The 21,738-nt window shown below is 40.4% G+C and overlaps 1 protein-coding gene across 1 annotated transcript in view; it reads left to right on the top strand.

The window, feature by feature from the left end:
- The window catches only part of LOC126334551 (tRNA (uracil-5-)-methyltransferase homolog B-like), an 89,636-nt gene that overhangs the window by 58,930 nt on the left and 8,968 nt on the right, over positions 1 to 21,738 (top strand). The window contains exon 7 of the mRNA XM_049996924.1: positions 3,194 to 3,272. Coding sequence (XP_049852881.1) covers positions 3,194 to 3,272 — 79 coding nt within the window. The remainder of the gene's footprint in view (positions 1 to 3,193; positions 3,273 to 21,738) is intronic.

The raw sequence follows: 21,738 nt of genomic DNA, 5'->3' as shown, positions 1-21,738 counted from the left end.
AAAATCAGCACTTAGTTTTGCAACAGTTTCCCCCTTCTCAAATCTTTCAGTTAATTCTAATTTTTGTTTTAATGTCAACATGTTTCTTTTGTTTCTCCATCTCTTTCACAAGTCTCTTTTAACTTGCTTAATTGACACTTAAATGCCGATTAACATCAGGAAACTGAGTTGGTTTTTGGTTTACACAGAACAAACTGGCTGGTACCAATGTGGACATTTCTCTGTTGTCACCTGGCAGTCATTTAAATGATGGAAATGACACTTATTTTCCCATGTGGTGGATTGTTTATTGCTGTTTGCTAGAGAAAAATATTGCACTTTTTTAGTTGCACAAGAAATTTACAAATCAGATAATCTGCACACAAATAATTTGGAGTACACTGTATATATAAACGATCTTCCATGTAATATACAACAAGCAGAATTAGTACTCTTTGCAGATCACACTAGTATTGTGATCAATCCAAGCGTATGTACAGTGACAGAAGAAATGGTAAACAATGTTTTAAAAAGTATATTTGACTGGTTTTCTGAGAATGATCTCATACTCACCTTTAAAAAGACACAACATATTCATTTTTACACATCTAGGTGTACTACCCTAGAGGGTGACACATGGTGAGAAATAATAAATAGGGTGAAATCTTTGAAATTCTTGTGTGTCCATATTGATGAGAATTTAAACTAGAAAATGCACATTTTGGCTCTTCTAAAACAACGTAATTCAGCCACATTTGCATCTAGAATCACTGCAAATCTTGGGGAGAAACAGATCAGGAAGTTGACATATTTTTATTCAATAATGCCATATGGAATAATGTTCTGGGGTAAATCATCTATAAGAAAGAAAGTCTTCATTGCCCAAAAACATCCTTTAAGAATAATGCACGGTGCTCATTCATGATCATCTCGTAGAGATGTGTTTAAGGAGTTGGCGTTCTAACTACTGCTTCACAATATATTGATTCCCCCATGATGTTTGTTGTAAAAAATTCATTGGAGTTCACAAGGAACAATCATATCCATAATTACAGTACCAGAAGGACAATTGAAATTCATTGCTTCACATTAAGGTTGTCTTTATCACAATAAGGGGAGCACATTGCTGCAACTAAAATTTTTGATAACTGACCCCGAGATAAAAAATGTGTGACAGGCAGCAAAGTAAAATTTGAAAACAGACTGAAAAGCTTCTCTTTGACAATGACTCTTGTTCCATAAAAGAATGTCTATTACTGTAATATTTAAGAGGTGTTTGGTGGGAATTACTAAAAAAAATATGTTAAGCATGTAGCCCATTTACAATTAATTTGTGATGTGAATGTAAAATGTCTCATTACACATCGTTACCACTTGCTGTGTAAATGATCCATGGAACATGAAACTAACTAACTAAACTGTATCAGTCCACAAACTGAACAATAATAGTTCTTTATAGAAATAATATAAACAATAGCTCCTGACAGAAACTGATATAAAGTCCAGGTAGTAGCAGTAGTGGTCATAGTTCACTTGCAGAGGCAAGTTGGATAATGGCAAATGAGGGTGAGTCTGTCACCAGGCTGCCTTACCTTTAACTGCTGTGGATATTCATATGACTAGCCTGTGACAACATCAGCTTTCCCACTGCAGGCAGCTTCATTGGATGTGGGCAATGTAACACAGTAAATATGTCCCTATGTTCCTTAGTCATGGGTTACTCACGTGACTGGCGGGGTTACTGATGTAACTGAGGCAATGAATCAAACTGTAGGAAAAAAATCTGTCTTGGCACAGCTTGACTGAAGGGAGGGGTGGAGACTGATAGGACACATTGTGTGGCAGCAAGAAATAAATTACTTGGTAATGAAGGGAACTGTGGAGGATAAAAATTGTAGAGGGAGACCAGTTTTTGAATACATTTGTTAAAACATTTTAGGTTATTCTTTACTGTGACCATTATTGATATCAATTGAAACTACAATTTAGTATTATCAATCACAGTTGTGACTTACAACAATAAACTTGAAGTTTCAGTTAATACAGTAAGCAAGTTTGAATGGATGTAAGATTCTGTAGTTATGCAGAAATGAAAGGCTTTGCACAACATAGACTATCATGGGGAGCTGCAGCCTGATGACAAAAACAATAAGTAATCATGGTACCAAAATATGCAATAAACATGGTACACAGTGTAATCCCCAAGCAAATAGGCCAACTAGCAACAAGTTCACAATGTACTATTTGTTTTGTCATTGCAAGGAATCAATATAAAACTGTGATAATCATAAGAAAGGGGAGGACTAAGAAAGTCAGGACACTTCATCACAATATTCTGTGGATGTCATTTGAGCTAGTAGTTAGTACTGGAGCAATTTGGCAGACATAATATGTTTTTGTAATAAACTGAATCATCAAAAATAAAAATAAAAACTCCTCCGCTTCTGCAGTTTTGTGTATCTTTCACGTACCAGTGACTGTGATACACATACTGGAGACATACAACCTTGTTGGTAGGGCAACAACACCTATGAGTTATCATCGTGGATTATAATAAACCTCTTCAGCTGTATTAGTCCTTTATTTTTTAAATCACTACCAGTTTAATGGCACTAAAAGCCCATTGCCAGGTGAATATATAACTAAAACATTAAAGCTAAAATGCTCGGAACTCTGTATCCAACATTCATTGTCCATCAGAACAAAACACTACTAAAAGGTGGTACGTCATTGTTCGCAATTGCATATAGACCAGAGAAGTTGATGCATGCACCATATTGGATTGGAATCTGGCGGCTTTTTTATTCAATGACATACCATGTTTTAGCAGTGTTTTGTTCTGATGGACAATGTATGTTGGGTACAAAGTTCTGAGACCTTTAGCTCAAATGTTTTAGCTATACGTTTACCTAAAGATGTGGCTTTTAGTGACACAAAACCAATAGCGATCTACAAAATAAAGGACTAAATACAGCTGAAGTGGTTTATTGGTACCCAAAATGAACATACTGAAGAGTGCAAATGTAACGATCATGTAAGGTAGTTGGACATGTCTCACTACTATGAAATATCTGTGATGTAATTTTAGAAATAATAATCGGTATCATTTACTTGTGTCTCCTTGTCATAACATCAAGATTCGACCCAGGATTTATGCCTGAAGCATTTGTAAAATCCTACATGTTAATATAATCTTATTTTTATCACACTTTAGAGACTCCGAAAAGTTCTTGAAGACTTGTGTCTTGCCTCAAGTATTGTTGCAGTACTGAATCCAGGAAGAAGAGGCGTTGGTAAGTTTGAATGTATATGAATAATTAATTACACGAAGTGCATTTTCCATGTTGTAAACACTTTTCATAGATGTAATGAACAGTCTTATGTCGACTGTAATTTTGTACACCAAATAATGGGGATTTTAGAATGAAATTGTTGAAGAAATAATTTTTCCGTGCAAAGGTGGCATGTGCCTGTAAGTCACAGCCTTTTCAATTCTTCCACTGTGTTCCACAGATCCCATCAAGATGGAAAACGTTCAGAGATACAAAAAAAGTCAATACATAAATAATCATAAGACAAAGGCATCATAGAAATTTAATCTGTGTATTGTGTTGTATTAACAATAGACTAACAGCCTTAAGCCTCTAAATTTATCTGAGTAACTTAGTGAGAAAGCTGCCACTTACAAAAAGCTTTTGCCTTCCCAGTTTTACTGTATATGTAGTTGGTGTTCATCTGCCATTAGGAGCTTAACATTTACTTTGCTACAATGGTATTTCTCTAAGCAAATATTTGTCATATCTGTAAACACTGAGCCATATTTATAATATGTTATTGCTTATCATACAGCATTACAACAAACACTGCTGCTTGCCATGTAACTAACAGAACTTTTCAACCTCTTGAATCAAGGTAGGGATATATTTTGCAGAAAGAGTGGCTAATGAGGTATGTTTTTTATTTCCTTCTGATTTGTTAGGGATTGCCAATTCCTTGCTGTATGTTTGATGGGAGCTTGTTGAATCTCTTACTGCCAGAGTACATAACTACTTTCTGAATCCTGGATGTAAAGCCACTGCTGAAGCCACATGAAAATCGTATTATCTTTCAATTCATGTGGTGACGGTCAGCATGTCTACAGCATTCGTAAGACACCTATGCCTCACATGGGTGTTTCTAAATGGCAAATGCAGTTTTTCCAACGTGAGGGTTGATAAGTGATACCAATTCATCAGCACATGTTCCAGCAACAGTTGTTATGAGTAATAATAAGACTTAGCTTAACCAAGCAAAAGGGTCATGATCAGGAAACTCACAGACAAACAAACCAGACTGCAAATGAGAATCAACAAAAAGACAATAGGAAGAGTGATTTCTGATGAACAAAAGAGGATGAGATTCGAGAGAATGAAGAAGTACTGGGCTGACAGGAAACTGAAAATTTCTGTGAATAAAGTTGGCTAGAGTGGTCTAATGAAGGCCATAAAATGTAAATAATATAATAATAATAATAAAAATTAAATGGCCTGTTGTGGCTGGCTATTTATACTGAACTGTGTTAATGGGCAACTTCTAGGACACTTACATCATTCTTCTTACATCAAGGTTATTCAGACATGGGATTCTGTCTGAATCAGCTTTATTGTTTGTGTGAACCTTCCAGAACTACAGATCGGTTATGAAAGAACAACACAGCTATGTCAAAATGCTTTTATTGTAGGATAAAAGGAGCGAATTTATAATGAAGTTCCTTCTTGGAAGTGTTAGGTGATTGTTGCAGAGCGATGGCCTAAGGAGCCGAAAGTCGAGTCACAATGAACTAATAAATAATACTGTGGAGTTACATTGCACCATCAATTCCACTGGTGGATCATTTCGCATAAAAATATTGTGAATGAATATCTTGCTGAATAACATAAGAAAAGAAAAAAAAGAAGCAGCTTTTGAAACACAAAACAGTGTGAAGCCTTACTAAAATCTGAAAAAACAGCAATTTTTATTTGGACATTTAATACACCTAATACATGCATCAACAAAAATGTTGCATTGCCCTGGGGTTGGGTTGGATTGTTTGGGGGGAAGAGATCAAACTGTGAGGTCATCAGTCTCATCGTATTAGGGAAGGATGGGAAAGGAAGTTGGCCGTGCCCTTTCAAAGGAAGCATCCCAGCATTTGCCTGGAGCAATTTAGGGAAATCACGGAAAATCTAAATCGGATGGCTGGACGCGGGGTTGAACCGTCGTCCTCCCGAATGTGAGTCCAGTGTGCTAACCATTGCACCACTTCAGTCGGTCATTGCCCTGGTATCTCGTACAGATGTGTTGCTATTGTGACTGTTGCTGTACTGAATCGGAAGACCACCCCTTATGTTCTGTGTAAACATACTCACAGCTACGAAGACCACTATCTAAGTGTAGAACAGCACACTAGAAAGGACTGCAGCATTTCAGTTGAAAGTAAACCATCAATAGGGACATATTACAGATGCCTGTGAAACGGTAGAGTGAACATTTATCATGCCACTAAGGACAATGTAGAACAATGATTTGAGTCTGTGTATCATGTTATGCCCACAAGGCTTATTAACCAGGGACGTTGCTTGACGTGTGCACCTGAGTCAAAGTGATGTGATGCAGACATGGAATCAGTTCCATCCCGCAGGTAGTGCTGAGGACTTACAGTGCATAGGCCATCCACATTGACAGGTGCACAGGGTGGTTGATATCTACAACTTTTGAGTCAAAGCAACTGTGAGCTGAGTGATCTAGAGCTGAATTCAGCGTTTAAAGAGGCTGCATGTTGTGATGTATCACATCAAACTGTTAGGAGACAATTGCATGACGTGTATCTCCATTCGTGATGCCATGACGAGCACCACCTCGTATATCACCACACCATAGCCTCCATTACAGGTGGACAAGAAATCTTTCAGAATGGATGCTTCAGGATTGGTGTTGGGTGTTGTTTATGAATGAAACTTGAATCTGTTTGTACCCTAATAACAACTCACATGTTTGGATACAACCTAGTAATATCAAATGCTCCCAACACTGTTAGCTAATAGGAAGCAGTAAAGCTCAATTCATTACAGGTACTGAAAGCTCGGTAAAGCCAGAGATAAGCTCAACTGAAAGTTTCAAAAAGGACCTAACAAGTTCAGAAAGGATAGATTAAATATATATGGTTGTGGTCTGTTTGTTGCTGTTTGAAGAAGTTTATCATATAATGAAATTGAAGTAGACAGGTCTTGTGAGGTAGTATAGATAGAGGTTATGCTTGGCAACTGGAATAAATTAATAATTGGTCTCTTGCTGACCCCCCCCCCCCCCCCCTCCCCCCTCTTCCCCGTTATGCAGATGATTCATTTATTGAACAGTTCTAAGAAAACCCAAGTTTCATCTGAAATAGGTACTCCAGTGTTACAGTTATAATTGGTGATGACTTCAGTCTATCCCCAATATGTTGGCAAAAATACATATTCAAAGCTGGTGCTAGGTATAAAACATAGTCAGAAATTGTACTAAATGCTTTCTCTGAAAATTATTTTGGGCAGTTAGTTCAGGAGCCCACTTGAAGTGTAAATGTTTGTGAAAATATACTTGACCTCATAGCAACAAATAATACTGAACAAATGGGAAGTATCACGACGGATACAGGGATTAGTGGCCACAAGGTCATTGTAGAGAGACTGACCACAGCAACATCCAAATCCACACACACACACACACACACACACACACACACACACATATATATAATGATGTAAATAATGGAATCTTTGTTATATATATATATATATATATATATATATATATATATATATATATATATATATATGCTTGTGTCTGTGTATGTGCGGATGGATATATGTGTGTGTGTGTGTGTGTGTGTGTGTGTGTGTGTGTGTCCTTTTTTTTCCCCCTGAGGGAAGTCTTTCTGCTCCCGGGATTGGAATGACTCCTTACCCTCTCCCTTAAAACCCACATCCTTTCGTCTTTCCCTCTCATTCCTGAAGAAGCAACCATCGGTTGCTAAGGCTAGTAATTCTGTGTGTGTTTGTGTGTTTTGTTCATTGTGCCTGTCTGCCGGCGCTTACCCGCTTGGTAAGTCTTGGAACCTTATATACCAAGCGGGAAAGCGCCGGAGACAGGCACATGAACAAAACACACAAACACACACACAGAATTACTAGCTTTCGCAACCGATGGTTGCTTCTTCAGGAAGGAGAGGGAAAGACGAAAGGATGTGGGTTTTAAGGGAGAGGGTAAGGAGTCATTCCAATCCCGGGAGCGGAAACACTTCCCTTAGGGGAAAAAAAGGACAGGTGTACACTCGCGCGCACACACACACACACACACACACACACACACACACACACACACATATCCATCCGCACATACACAGACACAAGCAGACATATTTAAAGGCAAAGAGTAAGGGCAGAGATGTCAGTCGAGGCGGAAGTACAGAGGCAAAGAAGTTGTTGAAAGACAGGTGAGGTATGAGCGGCGGCAACTTGAAATTAGCGGAGGTTGAGGCCTGGCGGATATTGAGAAGAGAGGATATACTGTAGGGCGAGTTCCCATCTCCGGAGTTCGGATAGGTTGGTGTTGGTGGGAAGTATCCAGATAACTCGGACGGTGTAACACTGTGCCAAGATGTGCTGGCCTTGCATCAAGGCATGTTTAGCCACAGGGTGATCCTCATTACCAACAAACACTGTCTGCCTGTGTCCATTCATGCGAATGGACAGTTTGTTGCTGGTCATTCCCACATAGAAAGCATCACAGTGCAGGCAGGTCAGTTGGCAAATCACGTGGGTCCTTTCACACGTGGCTCTCCCTTTGATCGTGTACACCTTCCGGGTTACAGGACTGGTGTAGGTGGTGGTGGGAGGGTGCATAGGACAGGTTTTACACCGGGGGCGGTTGCAAGGGTAGGAGCCAGAGGGTAGGGAAGGTGGTTTAGGGATTTCATAGGGATGAACCAAGAGGTTACGAAGGTTAGGTGGACGGCGGAAAGACACTCTTGGTGGAGTGGGGAGGATTTCATGAAGGATGGATCTCATTTCGGGGCAGGATGTTAGGAAGTCGTATCCCTGCTGGAGAGCCACATTCAAGGTCTGATCCAGTCCCGGGAAGTATTCTGTCACAAGTGTGGCACTTTTGGGGTTCTTCTGTGAGTGGTTCTGGGTTTGAGGGGATGAGAAAGTGGCTCTGGTTATCTGCTTCTGTACCAGGTTGGGAGGGTAGTTGTGGGATGCGAAAGCTGTTTTCAGGTTGTTGGTGTAATGGTCGAGGGATTCAGGACTGGAGCAGATTCGTTTGCCACGAAGGCCTAGGCTGTAGGGAAGGGACCGTTTGATACAGACTGGGTACGGATTCCAGGCGTTCGAGAAAGTGGTTGGTGTATTTGATGAAGGATGGGAGACTGCATGTAATGGGTTGAAGGTGTTGATCTACGTAGGCAGAGATACGTTCTATGGGGGCTTGGTAACCAGCTACAATGGGGCGGCCAGGATGTTTGGGTTTGTGAATTTTAGGAAGTAGGTAGAAGGTAGGAGTGCGAGGTGTCGGTGGGGTGAGGAGTTTGATGGAGTCAGGTGAAAGGTTTTGTAGGGGCCTAAGGTTCTGAGGATTCCTTGAAGCTCCGCCTGGACATCAGGAATGGGATTACCTTGGCAAACTTTGTATGTAGAGTTGTCTGAAAGCTGACGCAGTCCCTCAGCCACATACTCCCGACGATCAAGTACCACGGTCGTGGAACCCTTGTCAGCCGGAAGAATGATGATGGATCGGTCAGCTTTCAGATCACGGATAGCCTGGGCTTCGGCTGTGGTGATGTTGGGAGTAGGATTAAGGTTTTTCAAGAATGATTGAGAGGCAAGGCTGGAAGTGAGAAATTCCTGGAAGGTTTGGAGAGGGTGATTTTGAGGAAGAGGAGGTGGATCCCGCTGTGATGGAGGACGGAACTGTTGCAGGCAGGGTTCAATTTGGATAGTGTCTTGGGGAGTTGGATCATTAGGAGTGGGATCAGGATTGTTTTTCTTCATGGCAAAGTGATATTTCCAGCAGAGACTACGAGTGTAGGACAGTAAATCTTTGACAAGGGCAGTTTGGTTGAACCTGGGAGTGGGGCTGAAGGTGAGGCCTTTGGATAGGACAGAGGTTTCGGATTGGGAGAGGGGTTTGGAGGAAAGGTTAACTACTGAATTGGGGTGTTGTGGTTCCAGATTGTGTTGACTAGAATTTTGAGGTGTTGGGGGGAGTGGAGCTGGAAGTGGGAGATTGAGTAGATGGGAGAGACTGGGTCTGTGTGCAATGAGAGGAGGTTGAGGTTTGTTGGTAAGGTTGTGGAGGGTGAGTGAGTTGCCTTTCCGGAGGTGGAAAACCAGGAGATTGGATAGTTTTTTGAGGTGGAGGGTGGCATGTTGTTCTAATTTGCGGTTGGCCTGTAGGAGGATGCTATGTACAGCCGGTGTGGATGTGGGAGAGGAAAGATTGAGGACTTTGATTTGGGATAGGAGTTGACGGGTGTGTTCATTGGCCGAGTCGATGTATAGGTGAAGGATTAGGCGGGTGAGGGCTATGGATTGTGCTGTTTGGAACTGGTATAAGGACTGATGGAAAGAAGGATTGCAGCCAGAGATGGGAACTTTAAGTGTGAGGCCTTTGGGAGTAATGCCAAATGTCAGACAAGCCTGAGTAAATAAAATATGGGAGCGTAATCTGGCTAGGGTGAATTCATGTTTGCGGAGGGAATGTAAATAAAATTTAATGGGGTTGTTGTAGGGATGTTGTGAGGTTGACATGGTATTAGTAGGGTAGGTGGAAAGGGTAATATGAGGTTAAACTGAAAGTAAATAGAGATGTATATAGGGAGAGATAAAGGTGTGAAAAAAGTCGAAAAAGTATTGGTTTGAGATGAGCTATGTTGATCATGTGCAGAACTTAGGTTGGTGAACAACAATGGGTGCATAGGTTGGGTAGTTATGTTGTCTCCAGATCACGTTAAAGGGTGGGGAAATTCAAGAAAATTTCGAAAAAAATTTTTTCGAAAAAAGTTTCGAAAAAATAATTTCCGAAAAAATATAATTCGAAAAAATTTTTCGAATAAAATCTCGAAGAATATGTGTGTAAATGTATTCAAAGGACTGGTTATGTACTGGCAGGTTATGAGAATGAGGCTAACAATTGTTTGATGAAGAAATAATAACGTGTAAACCTGTGGGAAGCTGCTAAAAAATGATCGGTTATGTGGGAAAAATGGGAATGGAAATAAAACGAAATTTGTTGGAAAAAACTGAGATGGTTGTGTAATGGGTGAAAGGAACTGAAGCTGTGAAATAGTATTCACGAGTTTACACGAAATGTTTGTAAACTTGGAACAATTGATTTTATAGCAGCGGTTATGTTGAAAGCGTTGAAAATTTTAGGTTATGGTTTGGAAGTAAATTACGTATTATTGAGTATAATTAGGCAGGATAAAATGTATGGTAGATTACGGAAAAATGGAAGATGAATACAAAGTGAAACTTCTTGTACAAACGAAAAGAGAAAGTAAGACGATAGAGAAGATTTCGAAATGCAACAGAGACAATAACAAACGTAATTGTTGGGTTCAAATTAATGATGATGTAAATAAAATAGAAAGAAACTTCCACATGGGAAAAATATATTAAAAACAAAGATTCTAAGACTTACCAAGCGGGAAAACGCCGGCAGACAGGCACAATGAACAAAACACACAAACACACACACAGAATTACTAGCTTTAGCAACCGATGGTTGCTTCTTCAGGAAGGAGAGGGATAGACGAAAGGATGTGGGTTTTAAGGGAGAGGGTAAGGAGTCATTCCAATCCCGGGAGCGGAAAGACTTCCCTTTGGGGGGGGGGGGGGGGGATGGGCAGGTGTACACTCGCGCGCACACACACACACGCACACATATCCATCCGCACATACACAGACACAAGCAGACATATTTAGTCAAAGAGTAAGGGCAGAGATGTCAGTCGAGGCGGAAGTACAGAGGCAAAGAAGTTGTTGAAAGACAGGTGAGGTATGAGCGGCGGCAACTTGAAATTAGCGGAGGTTGAGGCCTGGCGGATATCGAGAAGAGAGGATATACTGAAGGGCGAGTTCCCATCTCCGGAGTTTGGATAGGTTGGTGTTGGTGTGAAGTATCCAGATAACTCGGACGGTGTAACACTGTGCCAAGATGTGCTGGCCGTGCACCAAGGCATGTTTAGCCACACGGTGATCCTCATTACCAACAAACACTGTCTGCCTGTGTCCATTCATGCGAATGGACAGTTTGTTGCTGGTCATTCCCACATAGAAAGCGTCACAGTGTAGGCAGGTCAGTTGGAAAATCATGTGGGTGCTTTCACACGTGGCTCTGGCTTTGATTGTGTACACATTCCGGGTTACAAGACTGGAGTAGGTGGTGGTGGGAGGGTGCAGGACAGGTTTTACACCGGGGGCGGTTAATAGGGTAGGAGCCAGAGGGTAGGGAAGGTGGTTTAGGGATTTCATAGGGATGAATCAAGAGGTTACAAAGGTTAGGTGGACAGCGGAAAGACACTTTTGGTGGAGTGGGGAGGATTTCATGAAGGATGGATCTCATTTCGGGGCAGGATTTTAGGAAGTCGTATCCCTGCTGGAGAGCCACATTCAGAGTCTGTTCCAGTCCCGGGAAGTATCCTGTCACAAGTGGGGCTCTTTTGGGGTTCTTCTGTGAGAGGTTCTGGGTTTGAGGGGATGAGGAAGTGGCTCTGGTTATCTGCTTCTGTACCAGGTCGGGAGGGTAGTTGTGGGATTCGAAAGCTGTTTTCAGGTTTTTGGTGTAATGGTTCAGGCTCTCCAGCAGGGATACGTGTACCAGAGTGCTGGTAGTGCTGGAATGGTAATAGGGAAGGGGCTAGATGGGTAAGAACAATGAATAACCAAGGTTGAGGCCAGGAGGGTTATGGGAAAGTAGGATATACTGCGGGGAGAATTCCCACCTGTGCAATTCAGAAAAGGTGGTGTTGATGGGAAGGATCCTGATAGAACAGGCTATGAAGCATTCATTGAAATGAACGTCATGTTGGGCAGTGTGCTCAGCAACAGAGTCATCCAGTTGTTCTTTGCCAGAGTTTGTCATTGGCCTTCATGCCAGCTTGTTGGTTGTCATGCAATGTAGAAAGCAGCACAGTGGTTGCAGCTTAGCTTGTAGGTCACATCACTGGTTTCATAGGTAGCTCTGCCTTTAATGGAATAGGTGATGTTTGTGACCGGACTAGAGTAGGTGGTAGTGGTAGGAGGTATGGGACAGGTCTTGCATCTAGGTCTATTACAGGAATATGAGCCATGAGGAATATGAGCAGCAGTTGTGGAGGGAGGAACAAGGATATTGTGTAGGTTCGGTGTGTGGAGAATACCACTGTGGGATGGGTGGGAAGGATAGTGAATAGGACATTTCTCATTTTAGGGCCTGACCAGCGGTAGTAAAAACTCTGGTGGAGAATTTAATTCATTTGCACCAGTCCTGGATGGTAATGAGTCACGAGGGGATTGCTCCTCTGAGCTGGATGGTGGGACTTTGGGAGGTGGCGGGTGACTGGAAGTATAAGGCATGGGATATCTGTTTTTGTACAAGGTTGGGAGGGTAATTACAATCTGTAAAGGCCGCAGTGAGACCCTCGGTACATTTCAATAGGGACTGCTCAGCACTATCGAAGCAATGGCCATGAACGGCTAGGCTGTATGGAAGGAGCTTCTTGGTATGGAATGGGTGGCAGCTGTCGAAGTGGAGGTATTGCTAGCTTATAGGTTTGATATGGACAGAGGTACTGATGTAACCATCTTTGAGGTGTAGGTCAACATCGAGGAAGGTGGCTAGGTGGGTTGAGTAGGAGTAGGTGAAGGAAATGGAGAAGGTGTTGAGCATCTGGAGGAATGTGGATAGAGTATCCTCACCCTTGACCCCTATCACGGAAGATGTCATCAATGAATCTGAACCAGGCGAGGTGTTTGGGATTCTGGGTGTTTAGAAAGGATTCCTCTACATGGCCTATGAATAGGTTAGCATAGAATGGTGCCATGAAGATGCCTATAGCTGTATCCCAGATTTGTTTGTCAGTAATGCCTTCAAAGAAGAAGTAATTGTGGGTGAGGAGATAGGTGGTCATGGTGTCTAGGAAGGAGGTTATTGGCTTAGAATCTTTTGTGGGTTGGGAAAGGTAAGTGTTCAATGTAAGGCCATGGGCATTATTGATGTTAGTGTAAAGGGAGGTGGCATTAATAGTGATAAGCAGGGCACCTTGTGGCAAAGGAACAGGAACTGTGGAGAGTCATTGGAGGAAATCGTAGGTATGTTTTGTATTGGAGGGTAGGCTGTGGGAAATTTGCTGAAGGTGTTGGTGTACGAGAGCAGAGATTCTCTCAGTGGGGGCACAGCAACTGGCCACAATGGGGCATCCTGGGTAATTGGGTTCATGGACTTTAGGAAGCTTGTAGAAGGTAGGAATGCAGGGAGCGGTAGGGGCGAGAAGAGAGATGGACTCTGGGGAGAGAGTGTGGGATAGGCCCAAGTATTTGAGGAGAGACTGGAGATCCCACTGGATTTCTGGAATGGGGTCAATGTGGCAGGGTTTGTAGGTTAATGAATCTGGTACCTGGCAAGTGGTGGAGCCTTTATCAGCAGATAGGATTGTAAAGTTGGAATCAGTTTTTAAGTGGTGTAAGTGGTGGATTGTGGTTCTTTCTGTGGTTAGTTTGCACGTTGAGGAATTTGGGGTATGATGGTGAGGCAAGGTTCAAGGTTAAGAAATTCTTGAAAGTTAACGGGGGGGGGGGGGGGGGGGGGGGTAACGAAGTAATCAGCTAAAATGCCATACATAGGTAAATAAGTGATCAAAGTGATATCCACTATCATCAGTAATTAATGAATTCAGAACAAAAAGAAAAGGAAAGGAAGAAGGGGCAAATTTTATTTCAGTGGCATGCAGTGCATGAAACAAATGCATGAATAAATAAATACCTTACATCTTTGTAACATCCAAAAATAGTTTTATGTTTCACATCTGTATCACATTTAATCACTACATTCATGGATACTCCGTTTTCTTATAAATACTTAACCAGCACAGTAAATACTTGATATGGGATTCACAGTGGCGTCGCCGCTCCACATCATGTGGATTTGTTAATAAACACCCCATTATCTATGGCCTGCTGGGTAGGGTGACTGCACACAGAGACACTCTGGTGGAGTGGGGGAAGAGGGGTTATAGTTATTGCACCACTCGCTGTAGTACAGCGATGATGGTAATGTAGCGTGGCTAGATGTCGCCTTGTGCCACTTGGCGGAAAACTCATAAACTAGTGGATGACTGCTATGTTCACTGAAATGTGTTGCTGGCAGTAAGGTAGCATGGCTGGTTGTTGCTGTGTGCTGTTCGGTGGTGAATTTGTAAACTGTTGGATGTCGTGTGTGGTGATGTTGGTTACTTCCCTTGAGCCAGCAGCTTGCGTGCTCCGATGTAGTGGTGACATAATGTCACTACGTCACAGTAACACGATAAATACAGAAAGAAAAGATGCAGCAGGATCACTTCACTTTAACAGATCATGCCACGACAATAAATAATCATCACACACAACAGTACAGTTCAAAATAGTGCAATGACAAAATTGAAGCACATTCACATTGTAATAATCCACAAAAAATAAGTTTGAAAACCATCATATGCAATATCACTTCACTGCACTTGCAGAAAATCAAAATTTTCATAAATCACTGTTATTAATATCTTACTAACAGATCACAGGGAAAAAACTCTACCAGTTTTTTATCCCAGCTCATTGAGAAAAATCCTCAACAGTCTGTTCTCATCTTAAAGGTACAACAGGAGTCTCAATCACTATCACACTATTCTTCTTCATTTCCCTACATCCTCTTTGGATATAGTTTAATGTTTTTGACATGATGGGTCCAAAATATTTTTCACCATTTAAGTTTTTTAACAGAGTTGGGTTGTACTGGTCTCTGAATTCGAAATGCTCCCAAATAGTAATGTAAAACCTTCTTAATTTTTTCCTTTGCTGCTGACAATTTAAGATGGGATCATATTAATACACAATCTTATACACAACAGGTTTCACTAAATCTTTTTTTTTCTTGTCAGTTCCATCTTCTCCATTTGCTTCAGGCCTATCTGTTATTTTTCTTCAGTGGTCAATGCACTTTATAATGGAAAATCAATAAATTCATCGAAGATACTTTCAGGTTCTTAACCATGCAAAAAGGTACAAGGTGGCACAATTAAAAGGTCATCAACATACGCTGTTATGTCCTGTAAGAGGCGTTTTCCAAGAATCTTATCTAGGGCACTTACAGTTGCTGCTGATGAATGTTTAAGCCAAATGGCATCCATTTGAAATGATAACACCGTCCTTTGTACAAAAACACAGTACTTTCAGCTACCTTCCTCCAGTTCTAGCTGCCAATAGCTAGCCATGTCAAGGCTACTGAGGTAATAAGTACCAGCAAACTTCTGCAAAATCTCCTCAATGTTGTTAGGATGATCCCTCATGGGCAAAATAATGCAATAAATAGTTTCAGTATCCAGTGCAAGCCTGATAGATCCATGCATGGATTTATCAGATTGCAATATTCACTACCTGATCTCTCAATTAAATCATTGTGCAGCCTGTGTTTAATTTTCTCTCCTATGGCTGCTCTTCTAGCTAAGGATATCAAATATGATTTAATTTTAAATGGGTCATGTGACCACTCTTTAATATGACATTTATATCCCCTCATAAGTCTCGGTTTATTTGGAAATACTTTGGCATGCATACATAAAAGTTCCTGTAATTTTTCTCTATAAGAAGAGGGGGGGCACATTACTTAAGTACCTGAATTTTTGACATTACATCTTTAACTACTTCTTCCTTTTCTCTGGATACAGTATCTTTCATATATATTGGTGCTTCAGTTCCATCATCTGTTTTCTTCTGAATCATACTATTTCATAATACTGCAGACACACACTTTTTTTCTTCTACCAGACTGACAAAATTAACCTCCAATTCATCATCCCCATCACAAATGTTTAAACATCCTCTTCCACAATCAATCTTACATCTTCTTTCTGACAGCCAATCATTGCCAAAAAAATACCAACCCACAATCAAAGAATCAAGAATCAATAGCACCATGTTGAAAAAATGTGTATCTAAAATCTTGCATCTAATGAGTGTCTGTCCAGTAAAAACAATACTTCTTTGCTGTAATGATTTGCACACTATTGACAGGGAAAACAGGTACCTCTTCTATTTGATGAAGCTGTTCATACAAACTTTTAGACATCACTGTAGTATCACTACCAGAATCTGAAATTGCTGTAATTTTCGACCACATACACTAACTTCAATCACTGAATTCATCACATCATGTACATGGTTTGTATCTTCTCTCAGTACTTCAGCCGTAATATCTTCAATTTCACATTTAATCATTTACATTCTCCCATTTGAGAATTAGACTGTACAGACATTCTGGAGTGGGTGTCATCTGAAACGACTTCTAGTTTACTGGAGATTGCGTGTGTTGTCCATGTCTGTCATTCATATTTCTGCTTGACAAATGATCCCAAACTCTTTCATCATCTACTGTCTGCTGGTTATATGTGCAAAAATCTTTTTTTCTCTCCTCTCATCGTCATTATTACGTCTCATCATTTCGAATTTGGTCATCATTACACCAGTAATTTCTCAAATGTTCATCTCCTTGCGTGTCATTGTGTCACTGTTGATGGTCGCATTGTTGATCCTACGATTGATATCAGTAATTATCTTGCTGCGGTGCATCATGTCATTGAAACTGTTTATTACAATGAGTCAAATTTTGCTCTGATACATTTGGGATTCCTCCATTATCTACATCTTCTAAATGATCAACAACTTGTAATAACTCATCAAAATCGTCCAATGTTCGCATAGCTGTTTTCTTGCTTTCCATGGTAAATGCTTTATCAAAATTAGGATCAAATCATCATCACTAATAAGATTGTCCAGATAACTTTTGTGCTCCCAGTGTTTTTGAAGGAGGTCATGCATCGACTTCTCAATATGATTGCAATTAATTTCTCTTTTATACTTCGTTGTTTCTTGCATGGCAAGTATTTGCAGAAAAACGCGCTTTCAAAGTCTGCAAATGTAGTACACTGATCGGATACACAATTTCCCCATGTCCTAGCACCTGCATTCATGAGTCTTACACAAATATTGATTTTTTCTGATTCATTTTGAATTCATGCAAATACAGTTTTAAATTGTTTCATGAAATCCATGGGATGTCATAGTTTATATGGGTCAAATTCTTTAAGTTGTGCTTGACCAAGCACACTGTTAACAATGTTTTCACAACAACTTATATCACAATTTTAGTGCATTAAAATTTCTATTTCTTGTCAGATAATACTTGTATTTACTGGGGTAGGGGTTATTATTACAGTCTTCATTATGCCTTCCAATGTCTGTATTTTTGATTCTAGATCAGAACAGTATTTTTGCACACCTGATACTACTTTAATGACTGGTTTTCCTCTCATGCAGTTTGAGCCCGAACTACCTCATTATTTGTAACAGTGTTCATCAGTAATTCTTGTTTTACTACCACCATTTGTGAGTTGACTTGTTTCTGAATCTCAGTTTCATCTGCTTCGATCTTTTAACACTGTGTTGCAACCTGATTGTTTCTTTTTAAGTGATTTTCTGCATTCCTGAACGAAATTATTAAACTTACTCTGAAACTCATTACAAAAATTCACTATCTTTTGGTCTAACATTTAGTCCTGTTTGTTACTTTGTTGTTCAGATTTCGCTTATGATCATCGAGTTTTTTGTTCAAATCAGCATTCATTTTTTGTAAAAACTGCCTCAGCATTTCCTCTGTTCCTACAATCTCAACCCTGTTGTTATCCGTTCAACATTTACATTCAAGTTTTTATTTTCACTTTCCTGGGCATCTTCATTTTGAATTCTACCAGGTAGTTCAGACTCATTAACAAGCTCCATATCACCACTTTCCTGATTAACACTGTCCTCTCCATTGATTATGTTACCTTTCTCTGTTTCATTAGGCATTATTGTTCAATTGTATACTGAACATGCAAAATATAATTAATATGAGATTATTCACTGCCTATCATTCTATCACTCTTTTCCTGTCGATTTTTGCTTGGAAGGCGAGGCACCACTAAAAACGTCTAATTCACTCACAATACTTAGACACTAGCAGTCAGACTCCAGATCCGAAGATTGTTGCAGGATGTGATGTGCTCATCATTGGTCTCCATGTATAGTGACCCTGTTGGTATTCCTCCCGCTATATAAGGGCAGTCTCTCCTTACTTTTCAAACAAACTCTCCTTTCAGCTAATGTCATGAAACAATTCCTCCAGGGATACTATGATGACTGTTTCAAGTGAGAACATCGATTGTTAACTGGTAATGAATCATAATTTATTGAAACACTCAGTAAACATTAACACTTTTGATCAGATTCAGCATTTCAATCTACATGCCACAATTTTCTGCCAATTGCTTTCACACTTAAAATTAAGTAATGACTGACCATGGCACAGACATGCTAGAAAAGCATTAGGATGGGCACTGAGCGGTCCTGATGAATACACCATCCAAGGTCAGCTCACTTCATCCTGGTCGAGAGCCCAGCAGCAGCTAGCTCACACCACAACAATAACTAGTATGCAGCATATTGCCAACAAGCAAAGATTAACGTAATACTGCTAGCCATGGCTATAACATGCCCAATGGAGAATGTGAGCCGAAAAGTCCACTGCTTTCCTGCTTCCACGTCCAAATCACAAATTGCATACAAAGCCTATCAATGGCATCACAAGGTATTCTCGTCTGATGAATCTACCAAAGCAAAAAACTGACAGTGTTTGACAAACCTAATTGTAAGTGCCATTAATTGTACATGACCTAGAAGAGGCACCATGATGGCTGTGCCCACAGCTTTAATAGCACTACGCTGAGCAAGAGGGGAAAGAAAAGAAAATAAATAAGGAAGTCCCCCTGTGTATTTTCAAACATCTGAGCATACTTGGCCATTCATTACTTTCTTTGGTGCCTCAGGGGTTTTTAAGCTATAGAATGATGATGCAAACTCAGGACTTGCTATGGTAACCACTGTTAGATATGGAGGAGATGGAAAGCTCTTGAGATAATAGTCATTAGTTGGCAAACTCTAGGGCAACTACCACACCCCAGTTGTATTATGGCTGTCATGCTGACATTTTACCCTCATTTCCCAGGTACATGTGTGATGAAGATGCAGTACTCAGATTACTTTCTTTTAATTTCTAAAGGGTGGGTTGATGTTGGTGGAAATTAGCCTAAATCTGCCAAGAGGGTTTCAGTGCGTAATACCTGCGATCAACATAAAAATAAAATGAAGGTAAAAAATTGTAACAGGGCAATACAGTGTTAAAATCAGTTTACTATTATTAAAAAATGGGGTAGCTTTGTTACATCAATATTTTTTGTAGAAGGCTTGTAAGGAATAATTAATACATTGAAATCCACAGAAAAGCTGTGTTGCAGCCTGCTTCCAGCACAGCGGACTCAGTGAAGTCAAAAAGATATGGGGTATAAGGTTAATGGCACATTAGAGAACATAGCAGCATTTGTACAAACTTTTAATTCACTTACATTACTGAAGAAATTTGGAAAGCACCATTAATTTAAAAAGCTTTTTACAAAAACAATGAAATAAAAACAGTCTTGGGTACAAATAATTTTATTGTTTCTCAAAATACCCACCTTCAAAATTAATACAATTTTGTATGAATTCAAACCAATTCTGCAAACTGTTTTCCACTTTGATGTTGGAACCTGAAAAACATCGCTCTAGGAAGATTCAACTTTCTTGACATAAGTGAATGAAAAGAAATTGTTAGGTAGTAAATCAGGTGAATATGGATGACGAGACATGCACTGCCAAGTTTTCTCTGCCATTGTGATGGTGATAATTTCATTGACAACATTTTGAAAACCAGATGTTGTATACCATTTGGCTTAACTGTTCTTTGATCCCCTGTGGTAGGCTGTTCCAGCCTGAGTGTTCACCCGCAGGTGCCCAACCACCTGCAGGCAGCAGCAGACTGGGGTATGTGGGGTGAGATGCTTTCTAACAGGGATACCGTGTGGGTAGTCAGGCGGCCACACTGTACTGTACATGACTGTGTCACCGAGGACTCACTCGTGCGAGCAGGGGTTGCACATGCACAGAATGCATACAATAGCTACACTGCTTGCCCTCCTGTCCAAGTCCCATGGGAAAGCATTGGAACAGCCTACAGTAAAGCAGCTTATACAAATGCATACAAGTTAGGTCTCTTGTAATGTTGTATAAAGATTTTGTAGTACCTGTAAAACAATGTGGAGTCAGTGGGGAATAGCTCATTTACACAGCTAAATCTTAATGCAAAAATAAATGTACTGCAGTCTTACAAATGCCAGAGTATGCTCCTGTCTCATGGTGAGTCACATGCTGAACTTCTTCAGTAGTCAACAAAGACAACATACCCACACACACTCATGCAAATGCATCTCACACACACGTGGCCACAGTCTCTGGCTGCTGAGGTGAGACTGTAAACAGCAGCACATGATGGGACCAAAGACTGTGGTCATGTGTGTGTGTGTGTGTGTGTGTGTGAGTTGCATTTGCCCGAGTGTGTGTGGGTGCGTTGTCTATTTCCAATATGGCCTTGTTGGCTGAAAGCTTACTTTCTGACAGTCTTTTTGTTGAGCCTTGCAACTCAGCATCTCCACTGCATGATGAATGGCAACTATTCTTTTCATAATATTGTCAAATCACCTATTCAATTTTTACAAACAACCACTAGATGACATTATTGAGACGTGACAATTTTTTAACTCATTAGGGCTACCTATGGACCATGGTGCATTTCCTGTGCTGTTATCATATGCTATTACTGGTGTTTTGTTGCAATATATTAGGTGTTTTCTTATTGGTACCTTGAGCTTTACTGTTAGTCCACTATTTCTTCATTTTCATGTTGAACTCTATCTTGCATTTCTAGGACCATTTCTACATCTATGTCTACACCTAAACTTTACCTGCTGCATGTATTTCAATCTGTGTCTTCCTCTACAGATTTTGCCCTCTACAAATCCTTCTAGTACCATGGAAATCAGTCGCTGATGTCTTAACAGATGTCCTATCATCCTGTTGCTTGTCAGTGTTTTCCACATATTCCTTTCCTTTCCAGTTCTTTGCAGAACCTCCTCATTCGTATACTTACACTCTGCAAACCACTGTGAAGTGCATTTCAGAGGCTACATCCCATTGTACCAGTCATTAGGGTTTCTTCTCGTTCCATTCACACAATGAGTGTGGGAAGAATAATTATTCAAGTACTGTAATTAATCTAACCTTGTCCTCACATCACTATGTGAGTGATAAGTAGGGGATTGAAGTATCTTTCTAGAATCATAATTTAAAGTTGGTTCTTGAACCTTTATAGATAGGCTTTCTAATGATTATTTACATCTGTCTTCAATAGTTTTCCAGTTCAGTTACTTTAGTATCTCTGTGACACTCTCCACAGACCAATCAAACCTATGAGCATTTGTGGTGCCCTTCTCTGTTTGATATCCTCTGTCAATCCTATCGGGTCCCACACACTTGAGCAATATTCTAGAATTGGTTGCAT

The sequence above is a fragment of the Schistocerca gregaria genome, chromosome 2 (genome assembly GCF_023897955.1).
Source record: "Schistocerca gregaria isolate iqSchGreg1 chromosome 2, iqSchGreg1.2, whole genome shotgun sequence".
Lineage (NCBI taxonomy): Eukaryota > Metazoa > Arthropoda > Insecta > Orthoptera > Acrididae > Schistocerca > Schistocerca gregaria.
The sequence above is the reverse complement of the archived record's forward strand: the minus strand, read 5'-3'. Positions and strand labels throughout refer to the sequence as shown.